Source organism: Vulpes vulpes, chromosome 4, assembly GCF_048418805.1.
Source record: "Vulpes vulpes isolate BD-2025 chromosome 4, VulVul3, whole genome shotgun sequence".
NCBI lineage: Eukaryota > Metazoa > Chordata > Mammalia > Carnivora > Canidae > Vulpes > Vulpes vulpes.
In genome coordinates, this window is record NC_132783.1 from 102,410,998 (window position 1) to 102,437,025 (window position 26,028).

The following is a 26,028-nucleotide window of genomic DNA, read 5'->3' on the forward strand; positions in this document are numbered from 1 at the left end:
GAGACATTACAACTGATAACACAGAAATACAAAGGATCAGAAAAGGCTACCATAAGCAATTATTCACAGACAAACTGGACAACCTAGAAGAGATGGAAAAATTCTTAGAAAACCTGAATAAACAAATTACCAGTAGGGAGATTGAACTAGTAATCAAAAATCTCCCAATGAAGAAAAGCCCAGAACCAGATGGCTTCATTGGTGAATTTTGTTAAACATTTAAAGAAGAATTAACATCACTCTTTCTCAAACCCTTTCAAAAAATCCCAACTGTAGGTCCCGTTTGGGAACCTGACAGTAGCCTGGAGTGGCCCCTCATCTTCTCACCCAGGCAAGGGGACTAAGAATACATTTTATGAGGCTGATATTGTCTGATACCCAAACCAGAAAATAAACTACTAGAAAAGAAAACTACAGGCCAATATCCCTAATAAGTATAGATGCAAAACTTTCACCAAAATATAAGCAAATTGAATGTAGCAGTATATTTAAAGGATCATTCACTATGATCAAGTGGGATTTATCCCTGGGATGCAAGGACGGTTCACATACATAAACCAATTAATGTGTCACATTACATTAATAAAAGGAAACAAAATCATACCATCCAATAGACATAAAAAAAGCATTTGACAAAAGTCATCTTCCATTCATGATAAAAACTCTTAACAAACTAGGCAAAGAAGAAACATACCTCAACATAATAAAGGCCACGTATGATGAGCCTGCAGCTAACATCATAGTGGTGAAAGGCTGAAAACTTTTCTCCTAAGATCGGGAACAAAACAAGGGTACTCACTCTCATTACTCCTATTGGACAAAGTATTAGAAGTAGTAGTAAGAACAATTAGTCAAGAAAAAGAAATAAAAGGGCATTGGAATTGGAAAGGAAGAAGTAAAATTGTCTCTATTGCAGACCTTTTATATAGCAAAAATCTTAAAACATTCAATCAGAAAACTTAGATCTAATCAATGAATTCCATAAAGTTGCAGGATACAAAATTAACACACAAATATCAGTAGTATTTCTATACACTAAAAACAAATTTTTGGAAAAAGAAAGAAACTAATGCCATTTACAATAGCATCCAAAACAATAGAAATTGTTTTCAATTGTTGGCATCCAAAACAATAGAAAATATGTAGGAATAAATTTAACTAAGGAGGAGAAAGATTTCTAATCTGAAAACTACAGGACACTGATGAAAGAAATCAAAGAAGACACAAATAAATAGAAAGATATCCTGTGCTTATGATTGGAAAAATTAATGTTGTTAAAACATCAGTATTACCAAAAGTCATCTATAGATTCAATGCAATTTTTATCAAAATTCCAATGGTATTTTGTTCCACAAAAGACCTCAAGTAGAAAAACAAATCCTAAGAGGGAACAAAGCAGGAGATATCATACTTCTTGATTTCAAGCTAACTATAATACTATAATCATCAAAACAGTATGGTCCTGGAATAAAAGAAGAGACATAGGCCAATAGAAAGAATTGAGAGTCCTGAAACAAACCCAAGCATATATGGTTCAACTAATATTTGGCAAAGGAGCAAAGGGTATCTACTGGAAAAAGATGGTTTCTTCAATAAACAGAGCTGGGAAAACTGGATATTCACATGTAAAATAATAAAACTGGACCCCTCTCTTATCCCACTCACAAAAATTAACTCAAATAGATTAAAGACTTAAATATAAGACCTGAAACTGGGGATCCCTGGGTGGCGCAGCGGTTTGGTGCCTGCCTTTGGCCCAGGGCGCGATCCTGGAGACCCGGGATCGAATCCCACGTTGGGCTCCTGGTGCATGGAGCCTGCTTCTCCCTCTGTCTATGTCTCTGCCTCTCTCTCTCTCTCTGTGACTATCATAAATAAATAAAAATTAAAAAAAAAAAGACCTGAAACTATGAAAGCCCTAGATTAAAAAAAAAAACATGAACAAAGCTTCTTAACATGGATCTTGCTAATGATTTTTTGGGATATGACTGATACCTAAAGCAAAAGCAACAAAATAAAAAATAGACAAGTTAGACCACATCAAACAAAAATGCAACAAAAATGCTGTTTTCTCCACAGTAAAAAAACCATCAACACAGTGAAAGACAACCCTCAGAATAGGTAAAACTATTAGTAAACCCCACGTTATCTGATAAGGGGGTAATATCCAACACATATAAGGAAGTAATACTATTCAGTAGCAAAAACAAACAAAAACAAAAGCAAATACCCCAATTTAAAAGTGGAAAAAGGATTTGAAAAGGCGTTCCTTCAAAAAAGATAAACGAAAGGCCAATGGGTATATGAAAATATGATCACATCACTAGCACTTAAGCAAAATGAAAATTGGGCAGCCCCGGTTGCACAGTGGTTTAGCGCCGCCTGCAGCCCGGGGTGTGATCCTGGAGACTCGGGATCGAGTCCCACGTCAGGCTCCCTGCATGGAGCCTGCTTCTCTCTCTGCCTGTGACTCTGCCTCTCTCTCTCTCTCTATGAATAAATAAATAAAATATTTAAAAAAAGGGGAAATAAAAATTAAAACCACAATGAGATATCACTTCAGGCCTGGTAGAATGGCTATCATTAAAAGACAAGAGATAACACATGCTGGCATGGATGTGGAGAAAAGGGAACACTTGTGCACTGTTGTTGGGATTATAAATTGGTATAACCACTAAGGGGAACAGTATAAGGATCCTCAAAAAATAGACTCACCATGAATCAGCAGTTCCACTTTTGGGAATATACCCAAAGTAAACAAATCCACTAACACACTCAAAAAGATATCTGCACCCCCTTATTCATAGGAGCAGTGTTTATAGCAGCCAAGACATGGAAATGGTCTAAATGTTTACTGATGGGTGAATGAATGAAGAAGTTATGGTATATATATATATATATTATTCAGCCATAAAAATGAGGAAATCCTATTTGTGACAAAATGGATGGAACTCAGAGACACTATGCTAAGTGAAATTTCAGACAAAGAAAGACAAAACTGTGGGACTTCACCTACACATGGAGTTATTTATTTGTTTGTCTGTCTATTTGTTTGTTTGTTTGTTTATTTATTTATTTATTTATTTATTTATTTATTTGAGAGACATGCAGAGAGAGGCAGAGACATAGGCAGAGGGAGAAGCAGGCTCCCTGCGGGGAGCCTGATGTGGGGCTTGATCCCAGGACCCCGGGATCATGATCTGAGCCAAAAACAGATGCTCAAGCACTGAGCCACCCAGGTACCTCCTACATGTGGAATCTAAAGAAAAACACCACCACCACACCAAACTCATGGAAAAAGATGTGTGGTCACCAAGGTGGTTGGAGGACGATTGGAGGAAGATGGTCAAAAGGGACAAATGTTCAGTTTAAGATAAGTCCTGTGGCTGTAATGTGCACCATGATGACTGTAGCTAACACTGCTGTATGACATAAAGGACAGTAGTGAAGAAAGTAAAATCCTAAGGGTTCCTATAATAAGGAGAAAAAAATTTGTTTTCTTTTATCTTTCTTTTCTTTTTATGTGAAAGTTATCTATATGAGAAGATGAATGGTAGCTGAACCTACATGGTAATCATTTCATAATCTGTATAAATCAAACCACCCTGCTGTATGCCTTAAATTTATACAGTGACATGTCAATTATTTCTCAATAAAACTAAAAAAAATTCCATATGGATTAAAGATCTAAGTAGAAAAAAAGCTACAAAAGCATTAGAAAAAATATAGAAGACTAACTTTATTCTCTTGGGAGGAAAATATGTGAGGAAGACAAATTCTAGAGATCGAGAAGGAAAAGAAGATCGAGTTTGATTACATAAGATTTACATCTGCTATACTACAAAGAATGCCCTAAACAAAATTAAGCGATGAACAACACCAGGAAGAAATATTTCAAACACATTTTACAGAATAAAGTTTGATATCTTAAAGGCACAAAGAGCTCTTAGAAATCAATAAAAAGTGACTAATGAATGAAAACCTGGGCAAAGAACATAGAAATGTAAACTGCCAAAAAAAAAAAAAAAGGTATGAGAAGACACATAGCTTCACTGGCAACTAATTAAGTACAGATAAAAAATGAGGAGAAATAATTCTTGGCTTATTAGTTGGGGGGGGGGGGGACAAAACCATTCAAAAGACTGATAACCACCAATCATGTTGTGGCCGAAGGGAAGTGGGCTCTGTCAAACGCTGCTGGTGGGGGCAGAAATACAAACTGGCTCTGAGGGGCTGGGGATAATCTGTCACCATCTGGATAGTTCCATGGCTCACTGCCCAACAGAGAAGGCTATTGACCTCCCTGCCTCAGTTTTACCTCCCTACCAAATGGGCAGGGCGATATATGGCTTATGTAGGAAGAGTGAAGAGGCTGGAAGTAGAAGTAAAGAACCATTACAAAAGTACAAATGTCAAGATCACCAGCCATTCTGGTCACGATGGTCACCTCTGTCCCAAACAGCAACCCCCACTTTCTGTCTAGAACATTCAGACACTACTAGTTGGTCTCAGTGGGGGTAAGATCTATCAAGACCCCAGTGAGGAGAAGGAGAGAGCAGAGGGTGCTTCTGACAGAAACGGCCAGAGTCTTTGGCTCAGAGGGCCCAAGTTCAAGTGCACCAACTTCCTCATTCCTGTTCTGTCAAATGGCACATTAATAAGCAAGAAAGTGATTCAGGGAAGAATTTCCAGAAGGACAAAAAACTCATCAGGTGTGTCAGATCTCTGACATTCAGGAGCCATGTGGGGAAAGATGCACACGCTGACTTAAGCACGAAAGTATGGATGCTTTAATTAATCCGGGGTGAATTTAATTGCTTTAGTTAAGTGGAAATCGGGTTAAAAATGATGCAGAGCATGCTGGGGTGTGTTAAAAACATGACATATGAGTTGGATGAATCGATAAATTAAAAGTGCACAGATGTTTTAATTAAACCCAGGGAAGTTAACGAAGATCGCAAGAGACTTTTAAGCCTATGATTAATTCAATTCATTTAAAATACCTGTAGAGATATGGGGATGCCTCCATTTTGAGAGTTATAAAAGTTCTCAATCGCTAAGTGCTTAAGCTGTTCTTAAAAATGTCTAAGTTTGTGTGTGTGTGTGTCTGTGACTGAACAACATTAATTACATAATGAATATTTAGATTCTTCATAGTACACAGTAAACCTTTCTGCAGCTCAAGTCCAGAAATGAAGTAGCTCTTCGCCTACTGCAGTTCAAGCAATGAGATGAGTCTGCAAGTTATTGGTGTCTTGTTACCAACAAGCACAGAAGCATCCAGAAGACCTAGAGGGTCTATTTATTTACTGCTGTCTCCCCAGCTGGTAGAGCAGTGCCAGGTAGAGTGTAGGCTTAGGAATTAGTCTGAATTTCCCTTCATTTTTACTCACTGTATCATTATGGATGCTATTTTCAGCCTTGATTTCCTTATCTTTAAAATGGGACAGGAATTCAGGAATACTTATGTCATTGTTTTTAAGACGACAAAATGAGATAATGTCTAGAATGTGCCATGTACAGTGCCTGGCACATAGTAAGAAATCTATAGATGGATTTAATTAGCATTTTTATTAGGAGAATAATGACTCATCCATTACAAAGGGACAGGTAAGGGGAAAGCACCCTCTTTCACCTCATCCATCCCAGCCAACTTCCTCTCCAAACACTGGTTTATTTACCAACACGGGAGGTTTTCCTAAAACCCCCTACTTCCCCTACCCTGTGCATCACATCGACAGCAAGCTTCCCCCAGGGTTAGGCATTCTGCTTCCTAAGGCTGCTGGCAACTTACTGAGAGTCACTTAAAAAGGGGGGAAAAAGAACAAACCCTTTTTAGTCTCCAAAACAATCTGACTTGGAGGAGGGCTGACTGATTTAAGCCCTGACAAGTGATTTGTTTGGTAATAGAGCAGGCATGGGAAATGTGAACAGCTAGTTTTGGAGGCTGCAGGCACGGACTCACAAGAGGCCACCAAATGATGGGCACTGCTACTTCCATCCACGGGAGGCGGGCCTCCTCCATGCCTGCTGGGCAAGCCGGGCTGGGGGTGAACGTGACGTTACTCCTTCTGGTCACAGCTCTCTTCGGGGAGTCTCAGGAGAGCTCAAGGGCAACATTATCTCAACTTAGCTCTGATGGCACAAGAGTCTTCTGGGGATCCTGTTAGAATTCAGATTCTGATTCAGAAGGGCTGGAATCAGAAGATGATTGCGATTCCTGGGGCCTGAGGGTTTGGATATTTAACAAGCTCCCCAGGCTGAAGCTGGTACCCCAGACTACTGACTGCATCAGAAACTCTGGGGGGAGCTCAGCAAGCTGTGTGTTAACAGGTTTCTGATGAATGTGGTGCTCAGGTCATAACTGGGCAAATGCCTTAATTTCTCTGAGCCTCAGTTTCCTTAACTGTGAAATGGGGACGATAACGATGTGTGTGGTAAAGATGAAATGAGATAATCATATAAAACCCTTGGCATAGTGCCTCAGTCACTTTCTTGAAAGCGTTTTCCAAGTGCATCTGCTTTAAGCCCCTTGTCCTGGGGTCTTGGTGCTAAGGAATTCCTGCAATATTTTCCTAGGTCAGGGGTGGGAGGATGGAAAGCTGGAATTGAACCATCAAACTGCAGTGCCCTGTGGAATGGCTCCTGCAGGCCGCCGCCATGGCCCCTGGCCCTTCTGCATTAATGGGGATTGTCGGGGAAGCTGGGGGAGCAGAGGGAGACAGGTGTGCAAGACAGAGGGTCTGAAGGACAAATGTACAGGGTGCATCTGTGCTTGCTCCTGGGAGGACAGGTGTGGCCTAAGACATTCTCTGAGAAAGCTGAAAAAGGAGGGGTGGTGCTTCTGTGCCAAGAAAGTTTTGAGGGACGTAGGTGTTTCTGGGGCCGTGGGGAGGAGCCCTCCATCAGCAGGGAGGGGATAAGGGGCTTGTTATGCTTTTCCTGAGTGTAGAAGTCCACAGGGAGCAACTAATGGGGAGGTGGGAAGGCAGGTGATGAGGCAGTGCCCAGCTTGGAGAGTCAGACAGCCTGACCTACCCATGCAGGCTTGGGGAATTGTCACTGCCATGCACTTGGGGGAATCTTCCTGCCAAGCCTCTCTCCTGTGTGGCCATTAGGTCTATAAGCCTCAGAGTCAGCCAGGCATGGCCTCAAAATCTGGCCTTGCTATGTGACCTTGGGCAAGTAGCTTACTTTCCTTAAGTTTCTGTTTCTCCGTAAAAGAAGGATAGTAACATTGATTTCAAAGACTCATGAAGACAAATGTTAGCTAATACTTATGGAGCAGTTGATCACATGCCAAGCATGGTTCTACACACTTGACATGAGTTTACTTTTTAGTCCTCACGGAGATGCAACAGGTAATATTACTATTGGCAGATGAGAAAACCAAGGCTCATGGAGGTTAAGTAAGTTTTAAAAATGGGTACAGCTAACTGGAGGAGCATGGATTCGATCCTAGCAAATGTAAAATCTCGCTTTCATTCTTAACCATTGTGCTCTTATGAGATAATACGTGTAATATGTGGGATCAGTGTCAACTCTTTTTCTTTTTTCATTCTTCCTCTTTTCCTGCTCTTCCTCCTTCCCTTCATTTAAATTTGTGCCTCAAAGTTGGCTGATTCATCACCACATGATTAATTCGGTAAATTAGAATCTTGTTCTCCAGCACTCATTCGGTTCCTGCACATTTTCTGGCAATGTTTTAACCTTTAAGAGCCCCCAGTTCATGACTGAACATTTAGTGACCACACACTACTTCCTGGATACCAAACTAAGTGTGAGGAGGTATAATAAAGACGACTGCTAGAAACTTGTGATCCAGCAGGAGAAACTGATGTAATCACCCAGCTAGAACGTGGCACAGCACGAAGGAAGAGTTACTGCCAAGATGTTGCCAAGCCCTGTGTGACTGCAGGGTCCTGTCTAAGGGTGTTTCAGGGAGGTGGGGGACCTGTGAACAGCAGTTTTATAGGAAAGGTTGGGATTGATGAAAACATTCCAGATGAAGAAGCAGCCTGAGCAAAGAGGGAGTAGCAAGGCTATGATGCTATATGAATGACAAGTGGCCAGAACCTATGGTGTATGGGCTTTAATAGGAGGTAATTGTGCAAAAACAGCTTAAATCATGGAAGACCTTGAATGTCATTCTAAGAATGTTCTTTATTCTCCAAATATGGTCCCTGAGAATCTGCATCAGAGCCCCCTGGGAGGCTTGTTAAAAATGCACATGCCCGAGCCACACCCCTGTCCTATGGATTCAGAATTGGCTGGCATGGGGGATGAACCTAGGAATATATATTTGTAACAATTTCCCCACGTAAATGTCTGGGAGCCATTGTGGGAGGCAGCTGGGAGTCCCTGAAGGTGTTTAAAAAGAGGAATGCACGCTCCCCAGAGCTCCGGAGAATGCTACAGGTTGTGAATAAGGAGGATGCCAGCAGAGAGAGGCAGGTGGCCATATGCACATGACAGTGGGTATGAAGGGAGAGAGGAGAAACTGAGCAGAGCCATGGTGGAAGTTGATGAAACAGGAGTTGACAAATGATGTGACGAGGGAGGTGATGGAATGTCTCTGGTAACTGGGAGGAGAGTGGTTTAGAGCGGCAGGCTCCAAAGTCAGACGGACCTTGTTTTGAATGCAGGCTCAGCCACTTCCTACTCAGTAAACTCTAGTTTCCTCTCCTATAAAGAGTTCTTGGGTCCACACCCAAATCCTAGTGTGCAACCATCACACAAACTGCTAGCAAAGCACATCTTCCTTACACCTCACATCGCCCAAGGTGAATTTCACAGTCTAGTATTAAGAGCCTGGGCCAGACTGCCTGCTTTGAATCTCAGCAATACCGCTTCCGAGCTGAGTGATCTTTAGCAAGTTACCTGGCCTCTCTGTGCTTCATTTTCCTCATCTGTTAAAGGGGATGGTAGTCATATGTCAAATGGCTCTCGATGGTTAAATGAGATAATTTGCAGTTGCTTAGTACAGTGGTTTGTGCAGAGGAGGACCTCAATAAATGCCAGCAGCAATGAGGATGAGAATGAGTTTGACTTTAGTGTTAGAACCCCAGGAGAGACTGGGTAGTGGGGACATTTGTCAGTTAACAGGAGAAAATGGCAAGATCCCTATTTTCTTTTTTTCAGGCCTCCACAGAAGCTGGGTAGGAGCTGAAACCAACCCCTAGAGAGAAGACTTTATGTTCCCATGGTTGTGGCATTTCTGGGCCTCCCCTGACAGCTGTTCAGCAGCAGGAGTTGTCATTTCTAATAGCTATTAAATACGCATTACCTAACAAGTAAGGCTCTGGTGTTTTAAGTTTCTGCTGCAGGTTTGGGGCCTCACGCTCAGAACCAAATAAGCCATCTGAGGAGCCAGTGTCAAAACAGACGAATCACCAGCCTCGGATGTCTTCTGAAATGCAAGCCTGCTTTATAAACAACCCAAGGAAGCATCTTAAGTCAATGAAAGACCTTCAAACAAAAGTAAATAAAAGAAAAAAAGGAATGATAATTAAAAAGCATCTAGCCCACAACAAATAGCACTCAGGTGATGAGAGGGACATGTGAAGGGGATAGTAATAATAAAAACTGGAGACGAAACAATAATTTGAAATAATAAGCACAATTACAGCTGGACAGGGAAGGCACCCGATGAAGAATGGGACAGAGTACTGGGAAAGAAATGCCGTTTGTGCTCGAGCTCTGAATCCGAACACAGTGCTTATTACACTGCATGATTCATGAAATTCTATGCTGAAAGACACTTTCAGTGTAGTTCCTTTACTAGATTCGTTCTCCATGGATTTTTCTCCACATTTCCTGAGACTAATTGGCTATTTTTATAGATTCCATGCTTCATTTCTTCATAAATGTATCTTCTTAACAGTGTCTATACCATTCAAAGTCCACATCACAGCATTTATGACTTAACACGGACACTTCCCACTTGCCAATCACGGGCATCCATCCAGCAGACTGGAAGCTCTGAGAAGGCCGGGCCACGGCACGCTTGCTCATCATCGTATTTCTGGCACTTAGCACAGTACCTGACTCAGAGCAGGCACGTAAGAACTTGTTGGATGCATGAGAAAGCTCATTCCCTCCACCGGCTTGGAACGATGTGTTAGAACCCTTACACATTCTTTGGATGTGAGGGTCAGTTCCATTTTGACTTCTGAGCCCCTCAGGACCCCAGCTCGGTGGGGGTGTGTGTGTGGAATGACTGCTCTGTAAATCCATGCGGATTGATCCCTCCATTCACAGCGAGGCTGTCTTCGGCTGCCTGATGCAGACTGGCAGGTGTATAAGAAGACAAGGAGCTGCTGTCCGCACCACACATCCGAGGGCAGGGGAGGCGCGGTGTGAGGTCAAGAGAGTAAATCCGTATTTCTGTCACTTGGACACGTACTGGTCGCTTGGACGTGATGGGAAGCTCGTGTGCTAAACGTGGCAAATTTCTCTCCTGGCACGAGAGCCTGAGTGTGCCTGCTGCCTGCAGTAGCAGGAACTGGCGGGACTGGAGGCATCCCGGGCACAGCGGTCAGGGAGGGAACAAAGGTGAATGCCAGTTGTGTTGAGGGAGGACTTGTGCCCTCCTAAGGCTTTTATCAAGGAAGAAGAGGGGCGCCTGGGTGGTTCTGATGGTCAAGCGTCTGCCTTCAGCTTGGGTCATGCTCCCAGGGTCCTGGGATTGAGTCCCGCATTGGGTTCCCTGCTCGGTGGCGACTCTGCTTCTCCTTCTCCAGCTCATGCTTTCTCTCTCACTTGCTCACTCTCTCTCTAATAAATAAAATCTTAAAAGAAAGGAAGTAGAGAAGTGATCATGGGCCACAGCTGGGAGATGGCATGTGCCATTCTGGGTGGCAGGAGATTGAGGGCCAGTTGTCCTTCCTCTGCGCTTGTGAGCAGGATTACCTCACTCTGTCTGCTCCACTTACTGTCTGCTAACACTCAGGAGCTTCTTGGGCTCAGAAGTTGTCTGTGAGTGGCAGTCTGTCACAGCCGATGACAAACAGTACAGGGCCAATGGGATAGCGCCTCGCAGCATCTCTGCCGTAAGGTGTAGTGGTGGTGGTGGGAAGGTACACACACACACACACACACACACACACACACACACATAACCACATTCTAACTTGTTTTTTCTTATTAAAAACCAGAGGTGCTTCATTGATATGATTTACTGAGGAGGGCACAGCATCTTACTTAAGAAAAGGACAACTTCAACCTAATCTCAGGGAAACATCAGACAAACCCACATCGAGGGACATCCTAAAAACCACTTGCCTGGTTTTCTTCAAAATGGTCGAGGTCATGAAATGCAAGGAAAAGACTGACGACCCTTCACAAACTGGAGGGGACAAAGGCGACATGACAACTAAATACAATGTGGGATCTGGACTAGAAAAAAAAGGGCAAAATTACAAAAAAATATCTCTAAATTAGTCAATAGCATTGCTTCAGTGTTGATTTCCTGGTTTCAGTGATGGAACCATGATAATTTAAAGTGTTGACATTAGGGACGCCTGGGTGGCTCAGTGGTTGAAGGTCTGCCTTTGGTTCAGGTCATGATCCTGGAGTCCTGGGATCGAGGCCCACATTGGGCTCCCTGCATGGAGCCTGCTTCTGCCTCTGCTTGTGTCTCTGCCTCTCTCTGTGTCCCTCATGAATAAATACATAAAATCTTTAAAAAAATAAAAATAAATAAAGTGTTGACATTAGGTGAATCTGCATGGGAACTCTATGGACTATTTTTGCAACCTGTCTGCAAGTCTGAAAGGATTTAAAAAAACCAAACTTAAACCACTGTGTGGAGGGGCTGTTAAAATAGGATTTATTTCATATTGTTGATAAGAGAAAGGATAAGATGGTGTGTTTTAAATACTTCATGCAATGCCTGGTGGGTGTTTAATACTTAGTAAATATTAGTAGTTATTTAAAAACAACCTAAAGCGAAGGCTTAACTCACAAGTAACTCAGGTGCTAATCATTACATTTACTCACTTGAAGCTCAAACCCTTAAATCTGTGTGCCTATTTTTACTGGTTTCTTACTTCATCACACAGGTGTAGATAGCGACTTTTGTTACTCTGAGCAGCCAATATTTAGAAAATGAGATGTTCAAGGCTTGAGTCTCTCTAGAAGGCAGGCTAGTGCACATGGGCTCAGGCCCAGTTTAGGGATCTCTGATGTGAAAAAATGTGTAAGAAGCCGACTTGGCTTGAATGCTCATGACTAGGAAAATATTCCTCTCTTGATCGGGTCAAAGATGGCATGTGGCACTAACACCTACTTATTGCAATTGATAAGTTTTCTCTTTTTAAATGTTGGATTTTGACATTATTCCCTTTAGAATAAATTTATCTACATGAACATAATGAGCTGACTTAAATATGTTAAGTACAGGTGGCCCTTGAATTTGGCAAAAATCTTCATGGTGGTACATGAAAGAGCAAAGTTCAGGAAATAAAGGCTTGGAATATTTCACAATATTGTTGTTGATAAGGAGCTTAAACCGTGTCCATTTCAGAAATACTAAGGAATAAGTATCTTTAGGGCAAAAAGGCAGCTTGCTTTTCTAACACTCTGAAGCCAACTTTGCCAAGAATAAATAGGGAGACAAAGAGAAAACAATTTTATTCTTTAAATACTTCAATTTTGTCCACTGTGGGCATCAAGAGCTAAATTAAAATATACAACAAGTTCAAAGGCTGATTTCAGGAACAGCTCCTGAGTATGCAGGAGTAACTACTCTTAACAGCCGCTCAATATTTGTTTCGCAAGGATCAATTATATACCATGGCTAATGCACACTTGGAGTGTGTGCCCAGCCACAGTACAGGTGGTGAATGCAAAACACACACCGAGAGTCCTTTTAAGCAGCTAAATGCACACGCCATTACAGATCCATAATGCAGAATGGACGCCCATCTGCAAATGGATCTAGAGCGAGGAGTTCTTAAATGGCTGAGGTACTTAGGGCTGAAAGGCCAGTAACTGGATGTGCTGCCAGAGCACACATGGTTCTTAGGATTAATAATACATCGATGTGTGTCAGTGTTAATATACATTTACAGCTCACAGGCCATGCAGCGGACGGTTCAGCCCATTTGCAGCCACATACGAAAGGACCATTCTGTCCTTCCCCTCATTAATGCCTTTGCTCCTAGGAAAATTAGGTAACGCAAGAAAGGCCATTCAAATGATACTGAGGTTTTCCCTCTTTTATAGCATTCGCTAGGAACAGTGCTCAGCACAGAGATGCACAGTGTCATCCACCTTCCCCCATCACAATGCCTCAGAGCCTGACTGAACAAAGCACTCAAGGGTGGGAGCTCCAGGCAAAGGTGGGCTACTTGGCAAGGTGTCCTCGTGCCATTCAGTAGAGTGTGCAGAGGCTACAAGCACTCTTTTCCTTTTGTATCTGACAAGTTTATCAAAACGTTTGCATTATTTTATGATAGAGGATATATCTGTAGGTGGTATCGTTTAGGAATTAGTACCATTCACGTGCAACCAAATCCAGAACTTCATGCACAAGGATGTCCCATTCGCTCATCAGTCAGCGCTCAGAAAGGTGGGGATCACCTGTCTTGGAAATACTGTGAATATCTGAAATACAGTTTTCCCCAGCGACTGTGGGGAGCACGGGAAAAAGGAACAGCACTATTTAGTATTTATAGGGTAGCTTTATTAATAATTCCCTCTCTTTCAGAGCAGGATGTCCTTTAAGGAAGAGCTTATAAAAATAATGAAAACATTAAATATATAAATAAATATAATGTGATATACATAAATAAAAACGGTGAGTATGAACCCTTTGAGGGATCATGACACATTCTGCTAAAAGCTTTGAGTGTGTTGACCTCATCCCATCCTCACAATGAACGTGTGAAGGAACCCCCTACTTTTCCAGAGGAGGAAACAGAGACTCAGACATATCATCCTTTGCTCAAGGTCACACAGGCAGTCAAGTGGCAGAGCTGGGATTCCATGTGGGAATGCTTGGCTCCTCAGCAAGGACCCTGAGCCTCTCCCTCACTGCTTCTCAGACTTGGGTGTGACCTATTGGTGGGTGGAGAAGCAGTGTAGTTGGTTTTCACTGGTGTTTAAAAAAGAAATAGACTAGAATGGAAAAGAATCATGGAATAAAGATAAATGTAGTTTTGTGACAGTTTAACTTTATAGTTGTATTTACCTAGAACTTACACACACGTGTGTGTGTGTGCATGTGTGTGCACACCATACCTTAAGAGTGTGAGAAGCCCTACCCTCCACCAATGCGTGCCTCCAATAGAACAACTTGAAGGTTATATTCAAGGTCTCTTGCAAGCTAGGTATGCAGCCCCTGAGTCTCTGTTCTTGTGAGAGTCATTTTCTCTTATATTACCTTCCCCCCAAGAATCCCAGGGCCCCAGAAATCCTGTGCAAAGGAGTGTAGATAAATTAATAATACGATTTAAAACCGATTCCACCAAGATAAATAGCACTTCCTAGATTAAGAGTGTAGCTGGCCAGAATGAATGAAATTTACTAACCCTGAGATGCTTAATCTTCCATTACGTAGAATTTAATGATTATAAGAAAGGAGTGATGGTAATTCACTTTTGCTTTTACAGGAAATCCAACCATCTCATTTTTAGCAAATCTTTCTTCTCAGCACACCTCGGTGCCAAGGATAACCTCCCTGCTCCTATAGGTATATTGGCCAATTGTCATATATTAAAGCCTGCTCTTTGCTTAAGGGTTAGGCCTTCTAGCATGCATGGGCTTACAAGTTGTCCAGGTGGAATTTTGCGGGGAGGCTTCTTCGGTGCCCCGTTGCTCGCCCCCTCAAAGAAGACCATGTTTTGTTTCCCAACCATAGCAGGGAAGTAGCAGCAAGTACCTTTAGCACAGTCTGCTCCTAGAAATCCTGGGAAGCAGTGACACAGCCCCGACACACATTCGCCATTCCCGTGGCAGTTACGTGGACAGTCTTGCACTGAATCTGAAAAAGAGAGAAATTCAGCGACTACCTTTTCCTCTGCCTGCTGATGAAGCAATTTTGTAATCAGCCACCCATGATTTTTGAAGACCAGTGGTAGAAACCTTCAGTGCCCACAGGGGGCTGTTAAGGAGCTTGAGGGAGGGAAGGAAATAGGAAGTTAAGGGGACCAGAGCAACTTGGACACTGTGTGGAAGAAACCTCCGTTCCCTACTTGATGAACACCCAGGCAGGAATGCAGGGTTCATATTGCTACAATTTCTGCTTTTTCAAAAGAAACTACTTGTTTGGATTTAAAATCTGAAATTTCCCATATCTGAATGTTAACAAGCTCAAAGCATTACTAATGCTGGCCGTTCTCCACCAAACCCTCCAATATCAGACACTCAGTCTGAGATTTGGTCTGACATGTGGGATATCAGTCTTTAGCCCCAGGGTCCTGGGATCGAGTTCCACATCAGGCTCCCTGTGGGAAGCCTGCTTCTCCCTCTGCCTATGTCTCTGCCTCTCTGTGTCTCTCATGAATAAATAAATAAAATCTTAAAAAAAAATAATTTCTTGGGCAGCCCGGGTGGCTCAGCAGCTTAGCGCTGCCTTCAGCCCAGGGCCTGATCCTGGAGACCTGGGATCGAGTCCCACGTCAGGCTCCCTGCTTGGAATGGAGTCTGCTTCTCCCTCTGCCTGTGTCTATGCCTCTCTCTCTCTGTGTGTGTGTGTGTCTCTCTCATGAATAAATAAATTAAATCTTAGAAAAAAAATAATTTCTTGCTTTAAGGAAAGGAAAATCCAAATGTGTAAGACTGACCAATTGGGGCACTATTTTGGATGCATTAAGTAGTAGGTTTTAGGTTGTACAAAGGTCCTCTTATGCTTACCTTTTTGTATATCTTGTTTTTCATGAAAATCAATTATTCCCATTTGTTCTAACCAGCATAGCCATTTTATTTCATGGTTTACCTTTCTATGTGTACTCTCAAGTCATAACTTCAAAGGGATCATTTAAGGACTTTTTTCATGTTGATTTGGGTCTATACAGACCCAGACATCTTATTTTAAAATTATTATTTTTATCCTCATTTTTTGCCTTAAATTAAAATAAACAGATTTAGAATTTCAGGTTCCAAATGACTGAGATGATGAAAAGAAAAAACACAAGCCACTCTGTCCAGGCTATGACCCTTACATAGCACTTGGGGAGTAGGGGGTCATTGACCTGGTGATGTTGCATGAAAGACTATAAAGTCGGATTGTTCCTAATGGAGTAACCCAAGAGCAGTGACGTTTTTTTTTCCTTTAAACTGAATTTCCCATTTACTCCCACTCTGGACTGAAAAACCAAACCAACCATGCATATTGCTCTCTTTCTACAGTGTTTCCTTTCTCAACTCCCTTCTTCTAGAACCAAGTCGTAGTTGGTTTCTGTTATTTTGAGGAGAACTCAATAATGTTATTTGCTTTTTCAAAATCAAGTAAAAGAGTATAGGCTTCATCAAGCCAATTTCTTTCATGTTTATCAATTAACACTTCAGACTGAAATTCCTTGAGACTGGCTCTATAGGTGGGCTGAGAAACAGCCAAGTTGCTCCCCAATTTCCATCTATTCATCACACATTCATTCATTCAAGAAGTTTTAGGTTGAATCACAAAACAGCTGTTTGGGCAGATCAAAAATCAGCAATTTCACATGGTTTTGGAAGACATTTCCCTCTGTCTCCAATTCTCCACTCGTGTTTCTGAATGTCTTGTGAACTGAGGCACTGACTGCTTTAGCTCTGGACTCTCTTTTCAATGTTGTCTGCATAGTGAACCACCTTGGAAGACAGATATGGTGTCTGTCTCCAATGCAAAGGACAGAGTTACTTACTCTCCAGGATAATAAAGATAACATCTTCCTCTAGAGTAAAGAACAGGGCAGACTCACTGCACATTCTGAGACACTCAGGTGCAATAAATTCAGGATTTCTTTTCTGTAATGCAATCCATTGCATGTACAACTGTCACCTGACCCTGTTCCTGTTTCCCTGTGGGAAAGGGGCCTTGGTGGACTGGCACATTTACTAGTATCTGGATATTGAATTGCTCTGAGTAATAAAGGACTTTGTCTTTGACCCAGGAGTGTCATGTCTTCTGATAATATCTATGAAATTGTGGCAGGCTAACATGTTAGCTTACAGTTAGGGTGAATTCTCAGAGTTGTCACAGTTCCTGAGGTATGGCTCACTTTATTAACTAGAAACCTATTAAATGCAAGGCACTGTAGTAGGCATTGGTAAATACAAGGGTGAGTAGGACAGGCAAGGTGTCTGACCTCACAGAACTTTCACTGTCATAGATATTACAGGCTGATCTATCTATTATCTATCTATCATCTATCTATCTATCTATCTATCTATCTATCTATCTATCATCATCATCATCATCTATCATCTATCTATCTATCATCATCATAATCTCAAGAAATAAAACACATAAAAGTTGTGATAAGAGCTCTGAAGAGAATGGGATATTTTGATAGGGAGTAACAGGAGGAAGCTACTCAGGAGGATGGCCAGGGAGGGCTTCTCCATCCTATGCAGGTGATATTTAAGGGTGAACTGGAACAGGCAAGCGAAGAGCTAAGAGAAGAATATTTCAGGCAATGGGAATAGTTTACACAAAGGCCCTGTGGTGGAAAATAGCAGAACTGAATCCAATGTGACTGGAGGGTAGCAAAAAGTAAGAATGTGACATAAACTGAGTTTGGAGAGATCCGAGCAGGGGGTCAGATCATCCAGGGCCCTGTAGGTCATGTGGATGAGTTGGATTCTTTTCTGTGACCAATGGGAATAAATAGTTTTATTTATTATTTTTAAAGATTTTATTTATTTATTTGAGATAGAGCAAGGGAGAGAGAGAGAGAGCGAGAGAGAGCACAAGCAGGGCAGAGAGGCAGAGGGAGAGGAAGAAGCAGGCTCCCTATTGAGCTCAGGCTCCCTGCTGAGGCCCGATGTGAGGCTCCAGCCCTGGGATCATGACCTGAGCTGAAGGCAGACACTTAACTGACTGAGCCACCCTGGCGCCCTGGAACAAATAGTTTTAAACATAGAAATTATCCAGCTTACGTTTTAAGAAGTTATCCCTACAGTGAGGTAGAGATTGCTTCTCCCTAGACCAGCATATAGATCTGGGGATGGTTTGGTGGACACTGACACTGCTGAGCTCAGAACTCCCTGTTCTCAAACCTAGTATCTTCAGAGATAAAGCAGCAGAGGTCAGGAGAGCTCTTTGCCCACCAAAGTCTCATGGAAAAGGACTGAGCTCTTTGCACAGGCTCTTTACTGGGCTGGAAGGCCTCTCTTTTCCTTTAGCTGATGTATTTATCCTTAAATGTCAGTTTAGAAAATATTTAGTGTTTGGCCATCTTCCTTCTCCACCTTCCCTCAATCAAGAAGGGTTTTGTACCCCTTTCTCTACGTTCCTGTAATTCCTACAATTGCCTTTTCATGTGTCTGTCTTCTCATCAGGTTCCATGAGGAATAGACCAGAGCTGCGTCATTCACTCACATTGAGGTATTCTCAATGCTTGATACACAGCAGGCCCTTGGTAAACAGTTGTCAGAGTGTGTGTGCAGGTATGGAGGAGGGTGGGAGAATCCAAAATAAGCAAAAACTGTAAGAAGAGTATTTTTCATTGCATTCACTCAGCATTTCTACAGTTTTTAAGAGAAAGAACAACCACCTGGCATGGCTGAACTATAAAAGGAGCCCCCTCTTCCAGTCCCCCTTTTGCAACACTCACTTATATAGTGCGGTTGCAATATTATCAGCTTTCCTTTCTGTCACCCTGGTTGAAGTTTTCTTGAGGAAACAATGGCAAGTGCTGAGAGGAAGCCCACAAAATGGGGTTTTTACACAGGCGCATGAAATCTGTACCATGTTTCAAGTATGCCACTCTGTTGTCCCCTGAGATGAAACTCATTTCTGAAAGCAGGCTGCTTCTCTCCAAAACACATCAAAAGACTTCCCTGAGTCAAAGGTATATTTAGCGTGATCGCTGGTTGACACCCGTCTAACATTTTTCCTTCTGTTTCATATCACAGGGGCTTTCGGCGCTCCTGGCTGCTCTTGATGGAGAACGTTCTGATAATAGATATGTGTGGGAGAACCTCTGAACCAAATAAAACACTGTTCTTTTCCCTGCATTTCAGGCCAATTACTATCATTGCTCTATCAAGATGTCTGCCCAATTATTAGGCCGATTACCTTTGACTTTCTCTTTGAGCTACAGTCCAGACAAGAGAAATCCTCTGGGGAGAAATGTTATTCCCATTTCTGACAAGCGAATGAGGGTAATGGCCTGGGGGAAGGGCATCTCACTACCACAACGTCTGTGTCTATGGGGATGAAGGAGATATAGGGCAGAAGCCATTATTAGATAATCCGGCCCTCAGAAAACTTGCTGTGTTGGGGGAAAGGCATTTATTTGGCCAGAATCCAAAGCAATCCAGTGGTTAAGAGCACAGTTCTCTGGAGAGTTTGGATGCTGACTCCACCTCTGATTACCGCGTGTGACCTTGGGCAAGCTGTTTAACGCCCCTCAGTCTTGGCTTCTCAACTAGAATATAGAATATTGGAAGTACCGATCTCACGCAACTACTTTCTGGGGTCACTGGCCTAGTCGCGAGAGAGGGCCTAATCCAGAAGCTGCCACACTGTCACTGCTCTATAATGTGTGGTTGTTGTTGTTTATTATTAACTATTTCACGGAGTCACTGTAGATTCCAAAGAAGCCCACTGCTGCTTATGGCGTAAGCTCTTAGGTATGCGCTAAATCTTTTGGGCTTAATACAAACTGACAAAAAGGATGTCATTTCTCATCACGTTCTTAAACTAAAGATTACTTTTATTTTATTTTTTTAATTAAAAAATATTTTTTAAGATTTTATTTATTCATGGATGAGAGACACACAGAGAGAGGCAGAGACACAGGCAGAGGGAGAAACAGGCTCCTCACAGGGAACCCGATGTGGGACTCAATCCCAGGACCCCAGGATCATGCCCTGAGCCAAAGGCAGACGTTCAACTGCTGAGCCACCCAGGCATTCCTAAAGATTGCTTTTAATCTCAACATCTTAAACTACTTTTTCCTTTTGTGAGCTGGTTTTTATCCATTTTGCTTTTCTCTCTCCATTGCTTATAATCTGATTCTGAAAATTTTCTCTAACTGTGGAAGATGTTGTCCAGTGGCTTGCGTGATGCAAAGTTTATGACATTAGTTTAGAGCAGGAGTTGGCAAACTATTTCTGTAAAGGGACAGAAAGTAAATATTTAGATTTTTTCGGCCAAACTGTTGCTGTTGCAACTACTCAACTCTGTTGTTTTAGCTGCCATAGACAGTATGTCAACAGATGAACATGGCTGTGCTCCAGAAAAACTTTATTTATAAAAAGAGGCAGTGGGCCAGACTTAGCCCATTGGCTACAGTGTGCCAACCTCTGCTTTAGAGCATTTGGCTAGTCCTGATAGGACCAATTTTTTCTTAGCAGAGGGAATAAGGTTTAACTTTAACACCAGGGTCAACCAAATCCTGACTTTATACCATTTGGAAGTTGTGGCTACTGATAACAAACTGCCAACTGAATTTTAGGTTGGCTTATATAGATCTTTAGAGAATCAAGGAACCCCTCAAAGAAATCCATGAGGCCAATAAAGAAGTTCTGAAAATGCAGTCAATAGAAAAACAGCTGCACAAGATGTACTCCTAAAAACCCATCAGCTCTCATTTGTGATTACCAGCTCCACTTCAGACATGTTCCATATGTAAAGTAATATCATCCTTCCTGTCAGGGACCTGGTCCTTTTCACAAATGAAACTGAGGCTCCAGGAATTAAGTGACTTTCCCAGTTAGGATGTGGGACAGAAAAGCCAGGGTTTAATCTTCTCTCACCAGATATCTCCTCATGACACTACTCCTACGGTGAACTTTGAGATCCAAAACTAAACTTTGTGGGGATGACACACAGAAAGGCCTAGAAGCCCATGCCATTTCTATCACATTTACATCTTGGGATTCAGAGAGCCTGAGTTTTCTGAGCCTCAGTGTATTCTTCTGTGAAATGCATCTAACATTCTGCCCCAACTCATGGACCTTCTACCCAGGATCTGTTATCCTCATCAGGATAAAAACCTAATGACAACATAAATTTAATGAAAATATCTGTAGCTTATGTGACTGCTAAAATTCTCAAGATCTGCTTTAGAAAACTTGGTAAAATCCTCCCAAACTAATGTCCCTTTCAGGGGTTTGTATGCACATATAAGAGGAAATTTTGAATAAAATCATAGCTTCTTCCTTCACAGCTAATAGAAAACAGGGCTACAACACATCAAAAATGACAAGTGTTTAATTAAAGCACTTTGAGATTTACCAATTTGGGAACAAAGATTATGTGTTTATCCCCTTATGTCTCTATTCTTTCCTTGATTTATTTTTACCTGTTTTTTAAACTTTTGATTTTGAGCCTTCTTGGATTTTTAAGAGAAATTCCGAGCTGATGAGAATGATCTGTATTTATTGGCTCTAATGCATGTTTACAGATTTATATACTTTATGTTACTTAATTCTTATAATAGCCCTAACAGTGGGTATATTTAGGTCTATTTTACTGGGAGGAACCTGAAGCTTGCAGAAGTCCAGTGATTTGCATAGGTTGTGTGGCCAGGACTTAAGCTAGTCGGTCTGGCCCAGGCTCTTTACCACAACTGGATCCTGTAAGCAGTCTTCTTATTTTAATCAGGTTGAGTTTTAGATGGAAGATACTATGAGGCCTAAATAAAGGATTCTGGTCTTGTTTCCCACACAGTAGAAACTACATTGGAAGAGGTGCCTTCTACGGAGAAACCCAGAACATTTCCATTCTTCCCTTGGTGGCATATCACCTCAGAGACCCCAAACCTACCTAAGACAACAGTGTTGAAGGAAACCATCTCTTTGTCTTTGCCATCATTGTAGAAGGCCAGATGCCACAGGCCCACATCCAGGTACTGTACAAACACAGCTTCATTCTGAACCAGGGTCTGTATGCTCCGGCGTTCCCTGGGTGACTCAACCACACTCCACTTCTCCTTCCCATCCAGACGCTCCATGAAGTCATACTAGGGAAAGAACAGAGAGAGTGCCACGTGTGAAAGAGGTTGCAGACCTGGTCTCATGACTAGCACCTTCCCCTCCCACCCCATTAGTTAACTGAAGAATACTTTTGCGCACATTTTACTATGAGCTCATCCAGTAAAAAAGAAGAGTCACTGAAGTTGTAATAGTAAGTCACCATCAATATGCTTATAATTACTGCTAATAGTTTTATTACTATAAGCACAGTCCCTTTTTTGCAGTTTGAAATCCCAAAAGCTTTAAAGTCCAAACTTTTATGTTTTTTCTTGTGTGTGTCTGAGAGAGAAATAAAGAAAGAGAGGGAGAAAGAGAAAGAGAGGGAGGGAAAGAGATTATTGTTCCAGCTCCCCATTGGGGTGTTATATAATACCTAGTATATGTCAAGGTATAACTTTGTTTGTAATTCCTGAAATTCTAGATTCTAAATATCATCTGGCTAGGCAAGAATTTCAGATAAAGAGTTACAGACCTATCTTACCAGCTGCCGTTTGTTATCATTTACCAGGGGAAGGTGGTATCGTAGATTAGTTAATAATGAGGTTTGTATCTACTATGTACACCTGAAACTAATAGCATTGTATGTCAACTATACTTTAATTTAAAAAAATGATGTTTGTGCAGCCAGACTGCCTGGGAGAGAATCTGGCACTTACTAGTTTTAACCTATCTGTGCCTCAATTTCCCCACTTTTAAAACTGAAAATAACAGTACCTATGTTACAGGTTGTTGTGAGGAATAAGATAATATTTAGAACAGTACCTGGTGCAGAGCAAACACAAAGTACATGTTAGCTAGCCATCATTATCATCACCATTACCATTCCATTCTATTTTTGCAAAAACTCTTAAGATAAATAATATTTGTATCTTATTTTACAGATAAGAAAACTGAGGCTTTACAGAGAAGACAGACAACTTGTCAAAAGTCACATAGCAACGAAGTGACCGGGCAAAAACTTAGACCTAGCTCTCTCAGATACACCAGTAATTAAACATGAAACTCTATTTTGATGGAAATCAGGCTCATAACTGGAAGTTATCAATGAGTGACAGAGTGGCCAATAAAGGTTACCAAGATGAGGCTAGTGGAGGGAACAAATGTGGTCCAATAGAGTCCTGTCCTAGAGAATGGCAAAATTCTCTGGTGGGCAAGTAGGGGGCACTGACGATCCCAGAGCAGTGACTGATGCAATGAAAGGGATGTATTGAGGAATTCGTTTGCAGGTAGGATACCGCAGAGGGGAGAATGAACAGAACCAGGAAGACCATTTGGGAAGTGACTGTAGAAACCCAAGTATGATGTGACAGGGGTCTTGATTAGGAGAAGTCAATGAGAAGAGGAGACAACTTTGGAGGAATGTTTTTAAGAAAGAAGGGACATTGCTTGACTATGGGCTGGACAGAGAAGATGAAGTAAAAGGCAGAGGATACCAATGTCTCTTACTTGTCGACAAGAAAATCGATAAGACCCCTGTAGAAATGGGCTAATCTTGTGAACTCTTTCAAAATCACTGCACAGAAAAGTCAGCTGCACTGTGACTTCCAGAGAACATTCAAAGCACAGGTCTTTAGCAGATAAAAACCACCACTGTGGGATTAAGCTCTCTCTCACCACTTCCCCTCCATAAAAAGGATTTTATAGGTTACAGACATTTACTATAACCTCTTTCATGAACTTCATAGAATTAAACTCCAGGAATCTATTAATGTGACTTCCCCGTCATCAGAATAGCCAGTTTTTCCCATCTGAAACATGATCATTGAAAACAAAGAGTCTGTAATCCGAAGTGCAAAGGCTTTACCATCAGACAAAGCTGGGTTTGAATTTTGACTGCCACTTGCTATTGTTTGAAGCTGGGTCAATCGATTTTTATCCTCTTCCTGGTTTGCATACTAGGGAATAATAATACTTACCTTTTGGAGATGTTATAAGGATGACATGACATAATGCTTAGAGAGGTGCCTGGGAGGTAATAACCATGTTACTAAGTATCTCATGGCTATGAGTCACTTATTTGCAAATTATAAAGCTCAGAGAAGTACAGGTTCCAGTTTTTCTATCTAAGGGTGGGAAATGGTCGTTGCTTAGGAAGTGGAAATTTCCCCATCTTTCAGAGAACGAGTATTTGTGTTTAGCTTTCCTCTACCCCATATCCCATTGGTCATGGCTGTCTTTATGGGATAAAATTAATTATTTGAAGGGATACAACAAACCAATGCTGTTTTCAGAGACCTTTGTAACCAAAGCATTTGTTTCTTAGCAACCTTGTAAATGTCCAAATACCCAGACCCATGTCCACAAATTGCTGTCAGCTAGAGGGATGAGCATAACTTCCTTGGTGCTGAGGTGAGAAGAATATACTTCATTTGGGGTCCAGAAAATCACTCCCATGAGGAAAAGTTTGGGAAAGGTGATTACTTGTGTGGGGCCATTGTTCATTATTAATTTGGACATTAGTCATCTCTCGCTGAACTGGCTGGCTGGCTGGCTCAGAGCAGAAATGACTTAGGACCAGCGGTAGTGCTTACTGTCCAACCAATCAATGACTCTGGAAAAAGGTATTGTCAGAGGAGAGAGAAGACATCCATTGTGGCTGGCTCCTCTGAGTAACTCCAAAGCCACATGGAAGGCGGTTTTCATTAAAGGAACACTCTGCAAGCCAGGAGCTATCAAACAGGGCATGGGGACGTGTGGGTGTGACACGATACAGTGTCCAATGTGCCTCAATCCTATACCCTTTATTTTGCTTTGCTTTTTGCTTTTTGTTGTTGTTGTTTGTTTATTGTCAGTCTGCTCAGAAGTATACAAACTCCAAGAGGGCAGGGCTTTTGCCCACGTGGCAGAATGGTTAAGAGGACTTCAGAGCTGGAATCCTAGCACTTAGCACTTACTTTGTGCCACCCACCCACAAGCTATTTCGGTGCTCTGTGCCTTAGTCCCCTTATCTTTAAAACGGGGACAATAATCACATCTCTCGCAAAACACTGTGGTGAGGATTGAGTGAACCAGTTCATGCAAAGTGCTCTGAATTGTATTTTGTATGTGGTGAGCGTGCCCTAAAGGTTTCAGCTATCTTTGTCCTTATTCACTGCGATCCCTCATTTATCTCAAGCAGGGTCTGACCAGTAAATATTGAATATCAAATGAATAAAATGGTAAATTTGTAAATGAATGCCATTGAAAAGAAACAAAATTGGAATACGTTCAAGGTTTTGTCTCTAATAATCACTGGCATTTCCTAATGTGCTCTCTTGAATGAAAGAGGAAGGGGTAGCATTACAATCAGCAAGACTGAAGCAGGCACTACCTGGTGCAGAGTATGCATATGGTTGGACGTTGTGGTGTTTGCACATCCCCATGTACCAAGATTTGAGAGTTGCCATAAGGCCATTATGACTTCATTCTCTCAGTTCTCAGTGGGATGCTGTACAATGCCTGCTTTCTTCCTTTGAACTTCCCTTGTTCCTTCTTTTCTCTTCCCTTCCTTTTTTTTAAAAGATTTTATTTATTTATTCTTGAGAGACGCACACAGAGAGGCACAGATATAGGCAGGGGGAGAAGCAGGCTCCCTGTGGGGAGCCTGATGTGGGACTCAACCCCAGGACTCCGGGATCATACCCTGAGACAAAGGCAGGTCCTCAACCACTGAGCCACCCAGGAGTCTATTCCCTTCCTATTTTGACACTGTTTCTTAGTGTCCACTGTGGTAGTGATGGCTGATCTTTTTCCGTATCAAGCTTTTTTCCAGCCTTCTTGCTGCCAGGTGGGAGCATGTGCTGGTGTCCAGCCAATAGAACATAAGCGGTGGGATGAGCTCCACTTCTAGACCCTGCCATAAAACATCTTGTGCAACCTCCTACTTGCTCTGTCTCCAACTCTGTCTGCCTCTGGATG

General features: G+C 42.0%; 1 protein-coding gene across 50 annotated transcripts in view; it reads right to left on the minus strand.

The window, feature by feature from the left end:
- The window catches only part of TENM2 (teneurin transmembrane protein 2), a 3,534,961-nt gene that overhangs the window by 161,473 nt on the left and 3,347,460 nt on the right, over window positions 1-26,028 (minus strand). For all 50 annotated transcript variants that reach the window (XM_072756643.1, XM_072756655.1, XM_072756648.1 and 47 more), the window contains 2 exons: window positions 21,923-22,118; window positions 14,885-14,986 (listed from right to left, as the gene is read on the minus strand). In XM_072756643.1, the coding sequence (XP_072612744.1) occupies window positions 14,885-14,986; window positions 21,923-22,118 (298 nt within the window). The remainder of the gene's footprint in view (window positions 1-14,884; window positions 14,987-21,922; window positions 22,119-26,028) is intronic.